General features: G+C 39.2%; 1 protein-coding gene across 7 annotated transcripts in view; it reads right to left on the bottom strand.

Annotated features, from left to right (window-relative positions):
• The window catches only part of DIAPH2 (diaphanous related formin 2), a 1,011,052-nt gene that overhangs the window by 513,283 nt on the left and 480,817 nt on the right, over positions 1–16,952 (bottom strand). For all 7 annotated transcript variants that reach the window (XM_072625718.1, XM_072625715.1, XM_072625716.1 and 4 more), the window contains one exon: positions 3,522–3,651. In XM_072625718.1, the coding sequence (XP_072481819.1) occupies positions 3,522–3,651 (130 nt within the window). The remainder of the gene's footprint in view (positions 1–3,521; positions 3,652–16,952) is intronic.

Raw genomic sequence — 16,952 nt, 5'->3', positions numbered from 1 at the left:
TAGATAGAAAATATCAATACAGCTAAGACACTCTGAAAAAGCAGAGTAACAGAAAAAGAAAACAAGAAAAATTAACAGGCAACAACAAACATCATGGTAATTTTTTTCTAAATAGGCCAACTAAAAAAACATGTGCAGTCTCCAAAAAACTAAGCAACAAGCCTAGAAGACAGAGGTCAGGGAAATGATTGTGGTTATCTTGGGTTCTCAAAATACCAAATTTCACAAAATAATACAAGAAAACTGCTCAAGAGTATAAGAAAAATAAGTAAAAAATCATGAGAATTGACTGTCTGATAAAAATCCACTTAAATCATCCAGAAAAGGAGTAAAAAGTTACAAACTTTACTTTGCATGGTCAGGAGGAGGACATTTGTATCATAAGCAAAATCAAGGCTACTCATCAGTGACAAGAAATGAAAGAAAATGCTGGAATAAGATATAATGTAAAGTGAAGGAATACATGGGACTTCTGGGTCAGATAATCAATAGGATGAAGGATTGGAAATTTTCTCTGATCTTCATGAACTTGAGAACCTCTTCAGAATAAGAATTGTGTGCAAGGGAGAAGGCAATGTCCCTTAGCTTCATGGTCTAGGCCATCAAGAACCCTTTCTAATCTTCTTCAGAGACTATTCCCATTAGCATACAATTCCCTTCTATAACCTCTATCTCTCCATAGCTACTGAGATTCCTTTTCTGCTGCCTACAAACAGACCTAAGCCTGTCCCTTTCCTTAAAACAAAAAGCAACAAAACCCTCACTAGATCTTACCATGTCGTTAGGTGTCATGGCATCAATAACTCTGTCTTTTCTTAACTCTCTGAAATCAAGCTTCTAAACTTGGAGATCTTCAGTTCTAATTTTCTAAATGAAGAAACTGAGGCACAGGGATTTCGATAATAATAACAATAAAATTTACATAGCACTTTAAAGCTTGCTAAGTACTCTAGGTATACTATCTCATCTAATTCTCACAATAACCCTCTAAGGTATGTGCTATTATTAACTCAGCTGAAACTGCTCTCTCCAAAGTTACCAACAATCTCTACTTGCCATATCTATTGACCTTTTTTCAATCCTCAAGCCACAAAATCCACTAGTATATCTTTATATAAATATCAAAAAGGAGAAGGAAGAACTATAAAGAGAAATGTCATTTAAAATAATGAACCAGACCACAGTGCAGCAAACTTTGCTGACAACCTTGGAGGCAGTTACACTAGCAGCAGCAGCTTGTGAAGCTCTTAATCCAGAGACAGAATGGGAGCCAGAAAACTAGGCAAAAAGACATTACAAGAGACCCTTTACTAGCAATGGATACATTGGGAGCTGATTGGCAACTCTTCTGCACATACGCAGTTTTGAATTGCAGTTCCAGGGCAGAAAAAAAGCACTGCTGGATGATCACATGGGAGCAGGGATGCTAATTTTAGTTCTAAGGCAGAGAGGGTCACTAGCACACACGGTTGTAGGAGAGCAGGGGTCCTTTCTGGGTAAAGATCAGAGCACAGACCAGAAAGCAGTGACCACACCACTCTCTGGATCACACCACTTAGAAGCACCAAAAACTTTCAGACCCCTACAACTAGCTCTGAAAACAGTAGCACAAAAAAGTGTGAAGCTGGGACAATGCCTCTTTACCCCACAGTGACCAGAGTATAACTCTAACAAAAAGTTTAAAGCAAAGAAACAGACTGGAAAAATGATGAAACAATAGAAACTAAACAAAACAAAAAAAGGAATCTGACCAAAAAATCTACTATGGTGGTGGGGAAGACCAAGGCATAAACTCAGAAGGAGACAACAATGTGAAAAAAGCTACAAAAATGTCCTCAAAGAAAAATGCTCATTGCACCCAAGCCCAACAAGAATTTGTGGAAGAGTTCAAGAAAGAGCTAAGAGTGGGAGAGGAAAAATGGAGGGGATGGGAGTGATATATGAAAATTATGAAAAGAGAACTGGCAGCTTTGTAAAAGAGAAACAAAAAATACAGAAGAAAAATAACACAAAAACAGAATTGGCCTAATGGTAAAAGAGGTACAAAAATTCACTGAACAAATGAACTGCTTAAAAAGTAAAATAGGCCAAGGAGGTACAAATTTTAACTGAAGAAAATAATTCATTAAAAACTGGAATTGGGCAAGTATAAGCTAATTACTCCATGAGACTTCAAGAAACAAAAGAAATTCCAAAGAAGAAGAAAATGTGAACTATACCATTGGAAAAAAAAACTGACCTTGAAAATAGATCCAGGAGAGGTAATTTAAGAATCAGTGGATGACCTGAAAGCCATGTTAAAAAAAAAGAGCATAGACATCATATTTCAAGAAATTTTCAAAGAGAACTGCCATGATATCTTAGATCTACAGCAGGCTTGCACAACTTCCAGCCTGAAGACCACTTGCAACACACCAAAAGATTTCAGGAGGCCTGTGAAAAATGTAGAGGAAAACATCCTTTGTATGTAGAGGAAATTCTTTGGCATGTGGCGAGGGGCCCAAGGACTGGAAGTGGCAGCAAGTTGGGTAGGCCCGTTCTAGAGGATAAAATAGAAATGGAAAGAGTCTACCAATGACATCCTGAAAAAAATCCCAAAGTGAAAACTCCCAGGAATATTATAGCCAAATTCCAGGCCTCCTGACTCAAGGAGAAGATACTGAAAGCAACCATAAAAGAAACAATTCAAGTATTGTGGAGCCACAATCAGCATCACACAAGATTTAGTGGCCTCAATGTTAAAGGAGTACAGGGCTTGAAGAAGATATTCTAGAAAACAAAGGAGCTAGTCTTACAACCAAAAATAACTCTCACAGTAAAAGTGAGTATAATCCTTCAGGGGAAAAATGGATATTTAATGAAATATAGGACTTTCAAGAACTTCTGCTGAAAATAACAGAAATGAATGGAAAATAGGAAATTCAAACACAAGACTCAAGAGAAGCATGAAAAAGTAAATATTAAAGAGCAGTCATAAGGGACTCCATAGAGCTAAACTGTTTACATTAAGTCCCCCAAATAAAAAAATCAAATGCATAAAATATTAGGGGGCTAACTTATACACACAAAACTTCTATAAACATAAATATAAAATAAATATCACAGTAATAAAAGAAGACCTAAAAAACTGGAGAAAAAGCCAATGCTCATAGCTGGACCATAAGAATACACGGAAAATATTACCATTCCACAGAATGAATTTACTGCTTTGAGATTTCTAATATATACATTGATGATATGATTATTCTTAAACTAATACAAATAAAGTACTTCAATTTTCATTATTTGACTAAAGATGTGAAATCAATGAAAAAATAGTAAGAGAATTAAAGGGAATTTGCCATCATTTTCCAGGACAAAACATCTAAAATTACATGCATGCCAATAGTATGTGATATACTGCTACATGACACGGAAAAGAGAAAAAACACCATTTCCTTGCCTGTCTTACAAACATAAACAACCATGAGAATAAGCCCTGTTCCCTGTCTTCACCACTTCACAACAGTTTCATTACTTACCCTTGCTTGCACTTTCAACATGCTCCAATTCATCTGGGAATTTAAGGATGTCCCGGTATTTTTCTTCACAAATTTCAGCAAGAAAATGTAAGAGCGTGGTTTTTTGATCTGATGATTTGGTATCTCGGACCTGGAGGGAAATGGGAAGCAAAGCCATTTGAATGGTATCAACTCAAAGTCTGGGGTTATCTGTTAATTTGTTTCACCCACCATTTCAGTTCAACGTATTGTTCATTTAAAATGAAGTTGTGTAGAGTATTTTCTAATGAGGGTTATTAAGAATTCTATATTTTAGTATTAAACACAGCTTCTAAAAGAGAAGACAATGAGCATCAAAATTAATCATCTATATAATTCTTCAAAACATCTTTATATATTGTGTATATATATACATATATTTACATGTATACAGACATATATAGACGTATATGTACAAATATATTCTTTCAAGCCCAATTCTTTAACTCCACAGGATTTATCAACAGGATAGTTCATTCACCTCTAATAAGGCAGCATCTAATATCATCAAAGTACAAGCAAAGCTTAGAGAGATGCAGGATTCCTGATTCAGTAAGAAGGCTGATGAAATTCAGTTTTATGCTGATAATAACAGTCCAAAGCACTTTTATGATTTCCTGAAAGCTATTTTTGGACCAAAAACCTATGGAGCATCACAGCTACTCAATGCTGATGGAGCCACACTGATTAGTGATAAGGACATGATCCTAGAGAGATGGGCTGAACACTTCCATAGTGTTCTCAACAGCTCATCATCAATCAATGTTGAGGCCACTGACTATTTACCTCAGGATGAAGTCAATCCCTCCTTAGCTGAACTTCCAACTGAAGAAGAGGTTTTGAGGGCCATTAGGCTCCTTTCATGTGGCAAAGCACCTGGTGATCTATTCCAGCTGAGATTTACAAGGTAGAGGGACCATTGCTCATAAAAAGTTGACTGAAATTTTCCAGGTTATATGGCAAAAGGAGGTTATCCCCTAGGAGTTCAAGGATTCCTCCATTGTCCATCTCCATAAAGGCAAAGAGAATAGATTGTCCTGCGACAATCACAGGGTGGATCTCTCTCTCTCTCTCTCTCTCTCTCTCTCTCTCTCTCTCTCTCTCTCTCTCTCTCTCTCTCTCTCTCTCTCTCGTAGTCACTGCTGGCAAAATTCTTGCTAGAGTTCTCCTTAATAGATTGATTCTTCACCTGGAAGATGGTCATATACCTGAGACAGTCAGTGTGGCTTCAGAAAGGGCTGAGGAACACTCGATAAGGTGTTTGCTGCCCGACAACTCCAGGAGAAACGCCAGGAACAGAATGCAGGTCTGTATACAACGTTTGTGGATCTGACCAAGGCCTTTGACGTTGTTAGTCATGAGGGCTTATGGAAAAATATATCAAAATTTGGTTCCCAAGAGAGTTTATCAGTACTGTACATCAATTTCATGATGACATGTTTGCCCAGGTTCTGGATAGTGGACAATGCTCTCAGACCTTCCCAGTCACCAATGGAGTGAAACAGGGCTGTGAACTTGCTCCCATGCTTCTTAGCATGATGTTTTCAGCCATGTTGTAAAATGCTTTCAATGAGGATGAACACAGCATCAAGGTCAGCTACTGTACTGAGGGCAAATTCTTCAATTTGAAAAGGCTACAAGCCAAGATCAAAGTGAAGGGAGTGTTGGTGCATGATTTTCTGTTTGCAGATGATTGTGCACTCAATGCAGCCTCTGAAGTTGAGATGCAACACAGTATGGATCAATTCTCTGCTGCCTGTGCTAATTCTGGCCTAATAATTAACACTAAGAAAACACAGGTGCTCCATCCACCACCACCACACCATCCATATGTGGAACCATCAGTTACAACAAATGGAGAAGTTTTGAATGCTGTGGATAAGTTCAGTTACCTTAGTGGTGTACTTTCCAGGGATGTAACACATTGATAATGAGGTTGATACATGCATTGCCAGAGCTAGCTCAGTGTTTGGGAGGCTCCGAAAAAAGGTTTGGGAGAAAAGAGGTATTAGACTGACTACCAAACTCAAGGTCTACAGAGCCATTGTGCTGACCACATTGCTGCATGCCTGTGAAACATGGACAGTCTACCAGCGCCATGCCAGGAAACTGAATTGCTTCCATTTGTCCTGTCTTAGGAAGATTCTGAGGATCACCTGGCAGGATAAGGTACCAGACACTGAAGTCCTTGCTCCAGCTCAACTGCCAAGTATTCAAACTATGCTTCAGAGAGTGCAACTCCGATGGGCTGGCCATGTTGTTCGAATGCAAGGAGTATGCTTGCCGAAAAGATTATTTTATGAAAGAACTCTCATGGGCAGGCGAGCACATGGTGGTCAGAAGAAATGATACAAGCACACTCTCAAGGTCCCTTTCAAGAACTTTGAATCTGACTGTGCAACATGGAAGACACTGGCACAGGATCACTCAGCCTGGCGTGCCCACATCAGGAAGAGTGCTGTGCTCTATGAGCAAAGCAGAATTGAGACAGCACAAAGGAAACGCAGGATGCGCAAATTTGGAGTAACCACCCCAAATATTCACATGGACTATCTGTGCCCAACCTGTGGTAGAGCATTTTGAGCTTGTATTGGTCTGATCAGCCACAGCTGGACACACTGAAATTTCACTTTATCATGGTGATGTCATTTTGGTCCTCTTCGAAGACGAAGGACAACAACCAACCAACCAAACCCAATTCTTTAACTGCCTCTTATTTTAAAATGCTCCTAGTGTTCTACCTCATTATTCTGTGCTCTGTATCAGAATGGCTCAAATACATTTTTATACTTTTAGGCAGTGCAAAAACTATGCAGATCTTTTATTATTAATAATTTAAATATCAGAGGTAAATGAAAATAAAAGCAAGAATGTACCATCCACCTACAAAGGATCACCTGAGTCCTTCAAGGGATAGTGCAGTCACTCTATTGAAGGATAAGCAGCCCATTTCCAAACTGCTTTAGACAGCTTTAACCTTTCTGAGCTTTTCGATTCTGTTTTCCTTAAGCAATTTAGAACTATGCCCCCAACTCTGCATAAATATCCTTTGACTCTACGATGCCCTTATAAAGCTTATTCCCTAAAGAAAACACAGAAAACAGAAAGAAACCCATATCTAATGTGCGTGTGTGTGTGTGTGTATGTGTATGTGAAGGGAAAGAGAGATAGATAAAGAGAGGAAGAGAGAGAGATCCTCTTTTTGTAGAGGCAAATAACTGGCACCTCCTGGGCTCCCGGTTGCACCCTTACTGTGGAATGGTTAATGAAGTGCAATATATCAATAGAACTGATTACACGGGGTTGTAAGAAACAATGAAATGGACGACTTCAGGGGAAACTAGGAAAACCTGTCCAAAATAATGCAGAGTGAAACGAGCAGAACCAGGAGACCCATATAAACACTAGCAACAACACTGCAAAGTGAAAGACTTTGAAAGACTTGAGAACTCTGATTAAGGCCAGGAGTAGCTGTGGTACCCAGAGGCCCAGGAATGAAGGGAGGGGCGGCATCCCACTCCCTCTGGGTACAGTGAGACACATTTTTCAGCACTATGTTCTGCTTGTCTATACTTATTTGTTAGAAAGCTTGTTTTTGTTTTATCTTTGTTTTTTGTTTGGTTTTTTTTTTCCAGTGGGAAGGCGGGAGGTGAAAGAGAGAAAATGTGAAGCAAAAAAACAAAAACAAAAACAAAAACAAAAACAAAAACAAAAAACTGAATGTTTGAAAAAAGTTTTCCTTCTATAAAACCAAAATCTGCTTCTCTGCAACTTCTGCTGCCTGTGCTTCATTCTTGCTTCTGTGGCCAAGCAGGATGGCCATACGAGAGCCTTTCAAATACTTGAAGAGAGCTAACATGTCTCCCCAAACCTCTTAGGTCTCCAGGCAAAACATCTGCAAAGCTGATTTACATGTGTGCCTTGGCTACAGGACCCAAAGTATCAGTAGTGCTTTACTCCTCCATTTATCAATAATACAATAATTACCAAACTGGCACAAGGCTATCACAGGAGGAATGGTAAAAAGCTTATAATGTCAAATATACATACACACGCACACATCTACCTGGGGTTTTCTTTGATATGACATTCATACTAGACTATGCTGCAAATCAAGTCCCTAGTTTTCTCATCCTATTGGATTTTCTTCCAGTTGGACATTTTAATTCCATAACCCAGAAATAAAAGGCTTGTCCGCTGATGTTCATATACAGATTTACTTAATACAGAAAAGATGAGTCCAGGCTGTAAATAGGCTGGGAGAAGTCATTCGAGAGGTGGGTTGTGTCTCTGAAAGAAATCCATTCCCTCCTGTTTTGATGTCTAAAGAAAACAGGCTTATCTCAATTAATAAATCAAGCCTGTACTTATGACTTTCTTTTTAACAGCTTCCACTCAATTTCTTAAAGTTTTGACTCATTTTCAAAATTTAAAATCTTCCCTCAAGACTAGAAAAATAAAAAGAATAGTCTTAATGGCAGACAGAAAATGTCACCTATGGCAAAGTTGTGCTAATTCAATTGGTCACCTTAATTTCATATTCACAATTAGATTTTCTGGGTACACTTTAAACACAGTGGCTCTCTCTTTCAAAATAAAAATCTTTAATATTCAATGTGTTATCATGCTGATCTACCAAACACTTCAAGTGTCACCAGGGTGAAACAATCTAATGCAAGGACAAGCTATGATAACAGAAATGAACGAAATCCCTGGGGGCAGTGTGACTTCAGTAAGACTGGCTGCTTTATAGAAACCAGTGGGAAGTGCATTTAGAGCAAGTGGCCTCAGAACTGTATTATGTTTTTGTCTGGCATTACTGCAGTCTGCACCATTTCCGATGCTAGGTTAAGCATTGAAAAATATAATAAAATGGCATTTTACTTTTTGCTCAAAAATTACTTTAAAATTTTACTAAAACTGCTAGTTGCTGTCTAAAAGTCGAGCATAACGCCCTGCTGGAGAAAAACATTATTAAGTGCCCATCTGGTAGGCAACCTCTCCTCTGTATTTCTCTTTTTAAGAAAGAAAAGAGAAAATTCTTCTTCTATAGGAAGCCTATGGGGCTACAGGATATGTATTGTTCACATAATGACATATGAGATGGACGGCCCAGAAAGATAGTCCATCAGTCCACAAACCTTGGATGGACACTGAGCATAGACAATGAGTAGAGTCTAGAAATGAAAAGGGGAGAAAGGCAAGCTAAATTACATTTAGGAATCTATTGAAAGCTTTTAACAAGCCCAATTATCTCCCTGAAATGGAGGCCCATTTTTAAATTTTTTTTGAAGGGGAGAAGGCAAGGCAACTGAGGCTAAGTGACTTGCTCAAAGTCACACAGCTAGTAAGTACCAAGTATCTGATGCCAGATTTGAACTCAGGTCCTCCTGACTCCAGGACCGGTACTCTATTCACTGTGCCACCCGTCTGCCCCAAGGCCCATATTTTTACTATCAGTACAAGTAATGTTATATGGTTATGAGTCAAAGATGAGAGTCTTCTCCAAATAATGCCATGGCGAGGTGACGAGCCCCATGGTAGATCAGAGAGGGCAGCAGCAACACTTCTGGGAAAGGATTCTGTGGCTGAAGTAGGATAAAGGATAGCATTGGAGCAGTGCAAGACTGGTCAAAAGGAAGCCAGCAAGTCATAGAGAAAACACAAGGGCTAATGGATGCCCCAGTGGTATCCAGGAAACGTGAAGAGAGAGATGGGAAGGTCCCCTGAATGCTGGAGGGGTATGGGAAGAGATGGACAAAAGTTGCAGATAAAGAGTAAATATGGATGGCTTACAATCTGCACTACCCACAGGGGCTCCCCATATTGATACAATCACAGAGCTGTCAAAGTGTATGAATAATACTGCATTAATCCTGGGATTTGGGGCTCATAAAAAGCTTTCCTCATAATTATGTAGCTCAAGTACCATTATTCCTAGCCTCTACTATTCTTTCCACTATAGCCCATTGCCATAATTCATTAAGAGAAGTAACATTTTCAAAGCAAACTTAAAGTCCAAATCAACTTTAGGCTGATAGTTCAAAAGCTTCTGGGTTGGAAGGGACCTCCAAGAGTTTCTGGCAAGGTGACATCATCTCATTAATGACTCATCTTTATGTCTGATCATTCAATCAATCCAACAGTCAATAAGTATTTACTGTTTGCGAGGTGTCAGGCACTGTGCTAAGTGTTGGGGATACAAAGACAAAACAAAAGGCTTGGCTTACGTTCAAGTCATGTCAACAAGCTAGACCACAGAGTTGTAAGACCATGGAGTTGTAAGGAGGCATACAAAGACTGGAAAGGGAAGTGGGGGTGGGAGGTGGGATGGAAAGAATTCTAAAAGAAAAACAGTGGATTTCATATTTGATCCTGGAAGTAAGAGGAACCCAAGGGAGTTTAGTGAATCCAGAAGTGCCATGATCAGACCAACATCTTAGCAGAATCACTTTGACAGCTGACTGAAGGATAGTGTCCCTCTACTCATGCAGATTGGCAGCTTTTCTGAAAGTTGGAATCTTCAGAATTGCATAGAGTGTTAAAAGAGTTTAAGTGACTTCCTCAGGGTCACACAAACACCAGATGTCTGATGAAGGATCGAACTCAGATCTTCTGTCAGAAGGAGGAACTGAGTCTAGGTTCTGAGGCCAACTCTCCATTCACTGTACCATGCTTTATTTCTACATATAAATACACATATATAAGTACCTACAGATTACATAGCCAATGAATACAAAATAGTTATGGAAAGAAGAGAAGGTGCTAGCTCCTGGGGATATTGAAGTTGAGTCCTGAAGAAAATCAAAGATCCTAAGAGGCTGTTGTTTAGAGAGAGAGAGAGAGAGAGAGAGCACTGCAGGTAGTGGGCACAGCCAATGCAAAGGTGAAGACAGGAGATGGAATGTCCTGTGTGAAGAAAAACAGGTAGGCCAGTGTAGATGCTATGTAGAACATGTGAAGGGCAGCAAAGCTTAAGGGATGTCTAAGCAAAATGTGTAAGGGCAAGTACATGGTGCAGTGGATAGAATGGCAGGCCTCAAATTAGGAAGACCTGAGTTGAAATCTGGCCTCACACTTCCTAGCTGTGTGACCCTGGGCAAGTCACTGAAACCTGTCTTCCTCAGTCTCTCCATCTGTAAAATGAGCTGGAGAAAGGAATGGCTCCAGTATCCCTGCCAAGAAAACCCCAAATGGGGACATGAATAATCAGACACAACTGAAAATTTAATGAACACCATGTAGGAAAACAGGAAAGACAGGAAGGGGTCACACTTAAGAGTTTTATTTAAATGTAAGACAGAGAAACTGATGTTTGATCCTAGAGATAATAGGGAGCTTTTGTGGTTTATTAAAAAAGGGAGTGATGTGAGACCTTTGCTTGGGGAAATTACTTTGGCAACTGTGTGGAAGAAAAGTTGGAGGGCAGAGAGACTTTCAAGGAGGAGACAGAAAAAAGGGGCTTGAATCTGTCTAACTATAGGGGACAAGGAGAAGGGGAATTAAAAGGATGGGGGAACAGGATGAGAAAAGGAGCTGCTTTTCCAGCAGCAAAGACCCTCAGGAAAAGTATCACTCCTCTCTTGAAGGTTTAATCTGAAAGCTCTCATAAAGAAAGTTTTGAGGGAAAGTAAAGGGCAGTAATGGTCATGGGACTGGTATTGATACCAAATTTGTCCACTGAGGAAGAGGGGAATATGAGAGAAAAGAAAGTGAAGAAGGGCTCTTTTGTCTCAGTGAGGTTGACAGAAGACTACAAGTGTCCACTGTAGAGCAATTATTTGGTTACGTAGTAAAATTTCCTTACCTCTGGTGTTTTCAGAAGGAGGAATCCCACTAATTGGAAGACCACAAGAGAAAACATCCATTAGTGCTTTAACAGTTAAAAATTTATATAGGATCTTAATCTTAAAACAAAGTTTCTAGGGGGAAGATCATGCAAAGAAAATCTATGCAAAGAGATAGAGGTTGTCTGTGGGGAAAATTGTCAAATTTTACCAGAAGCTTGGTCACTAGTTGAAACAATGAAGAAAATGTTGTCCATGCACAGAAATACCAGGAAATGGTGCTGTGGGGCAGTGGGAAGGAAAAGTTCCTTCATTTTGGGGGAGGGAATAACTTTTTAAAAATACTTAAGTGGCTGAGTTTACTTGGTGCAGTTAAAGATTAAACCTGTCAATTTTAACATTACACTGCTGTTACATCTGAAATAAACTTATGTTTAAAAAAAAGTATCACTTCTCCTTTGCAAGATGCCAGAGATGAAGAACCCCAAAAAAGAAGCTGCCCCTTTGTAATCAGATATACAAAAGATGCAACTCTACAAGTTAGAAATAATTAAATTTTTTAAAGTCTTATATTTTATTTTTTCATTAAACTGAATTACCAGGGGATCATAGTACTGAAATACCTAAGAGTACTTCACTATCTTAACTGTCAAAGCACTATCAATTAATAAGTCATACTGCTATTTTAATTTTAATTTTTATTTGATCAACAAGTAATTAAACTTGGAGATTAGTAACTAAATTTATATTAATTACATCTACCTTATCTCTAATCATTGCCTCATACAGTACACAAACAGAAAAGTCTTGACTGGACAAGGTACACTTCAACTATTTGTAGCTTTTCTAATAATGTGGTGTGATTTTCTGCCATTCAAACACTGCTTTCCTTTAGATCTGATAGATGTTTGCCAGGCAAATTGGGATACGTCAATAACTTGCTGCTGTAAATATGCACACTTACAAAAAGTTTGGCCAGAAGATGCTGATCTCAATGTAGTGCCTTGTTAGAATCCTTTTCAGGATACCTAAGAGAATACCTAAGAGAAGCTCCAGGTTTAGGGTCTTTGCATTGTGACTGGCTGAGCTCAGGTAACTACATACAGTCTTTCTGGGCCTGGCTCCTTCTCTTCAGCTGGACTTTCAGCCATTTCTTCTCCTTTTCCTCTCAGTGAAAGTGGAGACCAAGGGGTCATGATCAATTTTTAATAAGCTTTTATAGAATTTGATGTCACTTGGCTCTCAATGGCTTAGTATTTGAACCCAAACATTTTTTTCTGTTATTTTCATCTTTCCAAAGAGGGCTCCAGAATGCTCCCAATCTCTTCCAAGTATTCCATGCAAAAATACCATGCATGGCAAACACTACCTTCTCAGAATCCCAGAATGTCAGAGTTAGAAGTGACTTTAGGGGTCATCTAGAGTTCAGCTTGGACATCAATAAGAGTCCACTCAACAACACATTCAACAAGCAGTCAGTCAGTCTCTGATGGGAGATATCCAGTGAAGAAGAAAGAACTCATTCGGATCCAATGTGCTCCCCCAACCTGTGTCAACACCTACACCTCATGCAGCCACTCTCTTCCTTGAAGAGGCAGCTCAGATACCAATCTCTGTAGGAAACCCTGCAACTCCCATTTCTAGTATCCTCACGTAATATCTTCTACGTAACTACTATGCGTGTTCATATGTGTTTATACTAGATATGTAATTATACTTTATAGCTCGTATCTATACAGCACTTTAAGGTTTGCAAAGCATTTCACAAACAATAGTTCATCTTACCTTCACAACAATCCTGGAAGGTAGGTGGGGTGCTATTATCACCATTTTACAGATGAGGAAACTAAAAATGACAAAGGCTAAATGACTTGTCCAGGGTCACCCAGATATTCTAGTGTTGTACAGTTGAAGTTGGAGACTCAAATTCATCAAAGCACCCTTGGCCATCACCTCCTAAAGGAGTCATATGTTTCAGGACCTCATGGTCCCACAATTACTAGAGATAGGACAGCACCAATCAGTTCTTTTCTTCACAGGAAACCAATATGGCCTGGCTTGGGAACTGCTGGGAGGTATGCATTTCTCTAAACAGTGACCCATCTTCCATGAAAGAAAGAGTATCGATCTCCAGGTTTTCTACATAACCAGGGGAGGTCTATAGCGGTTAGAATCAACTCAGTGGGTCTATAACGCAGGACAGATTTCACTGGACATGTTTAATGGACCATGGTGTAGAAAATGCTCTCATTGGAGCACTTACTCTGATGATCAAAGGAACCTGCATCCTCTTCCTATCATCAGTTATCATTGTCTCATCTACCCTGAACAATTTGTTCTTCGCCAGGAAAGAGTGGGAAACTACTTTTTATTGCCCTCAGATTCCCCTGCCAGCTTCTGCTCATTCTGAGCTACAGCATGTTGGACACTCTCATTACATGGTATGGAAAGCCATGCTTTTGTATTTATCCTCCACAGTCTGCTCTTCTTTCCCACTTGGGTACCTGCCTTTTAAAATATCAAATAGAATACTTAGTTCCCTGTGTAAGACGGTGTCCTTAAAGAATTTCCCCTCTTCTTCCTCATCCGAACTGCTTCTGTATGTGTCTTCAGAATGTAATTCTCAAGTGTTGTCCATCCCTTTTGGACTATCTATTCTTGTAGAAGTCTGGGCCACATGCTCTTAACTATCCTTTCTCTGGACTCTGAAATCTGTTCTCCCTAAATCTAGAACACACTTCAGACGATCCCAGCTTTGCCTTTCTTCCATGGCAAATTGTAACACTCAGTGGTCACCTCACTCCTAGTTTTCCATTATTTTCATTCTAAAAATCCATTGCTCCTTCTTGGAAAAAAATCAAATAAAGACTAGAATTTCTCAACAATAGTTCATTGACTTTTTAAAGGAAGAAATTATCATTAAGGCTGGTCAAGAAATAATTAGTTGCTCATCTGTTTGGGGGATGGGGAAATAAAGAGAGACAGACTGCTCAAATAGATATTTAGACAATTAAAGGGTCCTTTCATTTCCATACCATCGCTCTATGCCAGCTTTGTGATCCATTTCCCAAAGTCAGTTATTTGTATGGCTTAGAAAGTCTAGAGTATAGTCTCATGACAATATCATCTATTTGTGCCTTTTTTTTACCTCCACCCAAATGTTCCCTCCAAGACGTTTCTCCTCACCTGCCTTTGGTCACTGGATTTCTACAAATGACTCTTAAGTTCTAACAATGTGACTGCATCACACCATCTTTTATCTAGCCTATTGTTGTCAGTGGTGGTGTTTGTGTTTTTTAAACAAGTTTCACTCTTCAAAAGTCAAATTCCAGTCACTGGTTTCATCCTACCAAATCTCAGGGCAAAATCTAAGAGGTAAAATTAGTTATCCTGAAAGAGAAGCCCTATTTACTTTTCTTGTTGCCTATACAAACTGAATGTACATCGAAAATCTCAAGAGTTAAACTGCTCTTTCTTCCCTTTCTTTGTTGTTCTTGTTTTTTTTAAATTCTAAGCCCCTTTCCCAATTATTTTTTTTAACCTTGTCCTCAGATTGATTCACTGCTCTATTAACACTTTGTTTTACTGTAAATGAGTTCATCATCACCTGCCAGAGTTTATTACATTTCAATGGAAAGTAATCTCCTAGAGACCAAGTACTGATTCATTTGTTATCTTTGTATTCTCAGCACCTAGCATACTTCTGGGCCCACAGAAAGAAGTGAACCAATGCTTGCTGAATGACTGAATTTGGACTAGAATCTAAACAAACTCATGTGGGACACCATAGCAGTAAAATGATCTACAGTTGCCTCAGCAGTCACTTCTACAGTAAAATAGGATCTTTTGCTGTTTTTGTTTTAGTATAATCAAGAAGTATAATGCCTCATTTCCATGTGACTAAGGAGGATCTTTCCCACCCATTGTCAGGCCTGGGAAGAATTGTAAGGAAGTCCAGGCCTCATATCCCCTTTGACCCAGCAATATCACTTCGAGAACTATATCCCAAAGAGATCATAAAAATGGGAAAGGATCCCACATGTACAAAAATAATGATAGCAGCTCTCTTTGTGGTGGTCAAGAACTGGAAATCAAGGGGATGCCCATCAATTGGGGAATGGCTGAACAAGATGTAGTATATGAATGAAATCAAATACTATTGTGCTATAAGAAATGATGAACCCAAAGATTTCTGAGAGGCCTAGAAGGACTTATATGAACTGATGCTGAGTGAAAGGAGCAGAACCAGGAGAACTTTGTACACGGCAACAACTCACAGTGTGTGAGGAATTTTTCTGGTAGACTTAGCCCTTCATGGTAATGCAAGGACCTAAAAAATTACCAATGGACTCGAGGCAAAATGCCTTCCACATCCAGAGAAAGAAATATGGAACTGGATCACAGATTGAAGCAGACCATTTTCTCTTGTGTTATGTTTTGTTTTATGATTTCTCCCATTCATTTTAATTCTTCTTTGCAACATGACTAGGGTGAAAATGTATTTAATAAGAATGTATGTGTAGAGCCTATATAAGATTGCACGCTGTCTCAGGGAGGGAGTGGGGAAGGAGGAGGAAGGAAAAGGAAAAATCTAAGATATGTAGAAGTGATTGTAGAAAACTGAAAACAAATAAAACAATTTTTTAAAAAAGGCACCGTAGCAAAAAAAGAAAAAAAAAAAAAAGGTCCAGGCCTTTTGCTAATGAGGCACTGGTTCTCAAGGGATGAGATGTCCTCTGGCTCTAAAAAGTGTATAAAGACTCTGAGGGCGAGGTTTTATTTTGGGGCTTAGTTTCTTAATAGTGTTTGTTTGAGCAGATGAGGACTTTGGGAAGCTGCTAACCATCCTCTGGCTTTGAGAACCCAGATGTCGTGCTTCCCTCTTTGGTAACTGTGATCAGATAGTTGGGGTGCAACTGCCTGTTGAATTCAGGCACAGGAAGCCATGTCTATTGATCTTTAATTTCTCTGTATTTTCTTTGAATTATGGGGTGCTGACTCTCCTGAAATAGGTGAATGATATATGTGCTTGATTAAAGTGACTGTTAACCCCTCAAAAGTTGCCTTTCCTTTTATGAATGCAGATCTAAGAACCTGTGATAGCAGGCCCCCCTGTGTATGCTGGGGTGTTTAATGTTACAACATTTTAGCTGATGAGTAGTAGTATGACCAGCACTTTCCTTCCTCCTGCAGAATGGGTGGTGGTCTATTAAAGACAAGCAGTTCTTTAAACTGGAATCACAGCTGTAGTAACATGGAGGCGGCACTGGGTTTCTCTATATCCAGATTGTGAGCAACTATTACTGAAGGCTTTTCATTTTTTCCTATACATAGATGAAATGGTTATTATATTTATCGGCATATGTTGGGGTTGAGTTATTAATGTAGCCCAATCAAGCATTCCCACAGAAGAAGAAGAGGGCAGTCAGAATGGGAATCAAATGTCTACCTTTGCTTTCAGGGTTCTTCCACATATAAAAAATTCTTGTCTCAGCTTCTTAGGAACCTTTGATTTTTCCAAGGTTTGATTCTGGTTCCAGAATTTATCTGTTCACATGTTGCATGTCCACTCCCATGCTGGTTATAGCTTCACTTGTCATCCCCATACTCATTCCCCAATAGAATG

The sequence above is a fragment of the Notamacropus eugenii genome, chromosome X, assembly GCF_028372415.1.
Source record: "Notamacropus eugenii isolate mMacEug1 chromosome X, mMacEug1.pri_v2, whole genome shotgun sequence".
Taxonomy (NCBI): domain Eukaryota; kingdom Metazoa; phylum Chordata; class Mammalia; order Diprotodontia; family Macropodidae; genus Notamacropus; species Notamacropus eugenii.
Note: the sequence above shows the minus strand (reverse complement) of the source record. Positions and strands in the feature narration are given on the sequence as shown.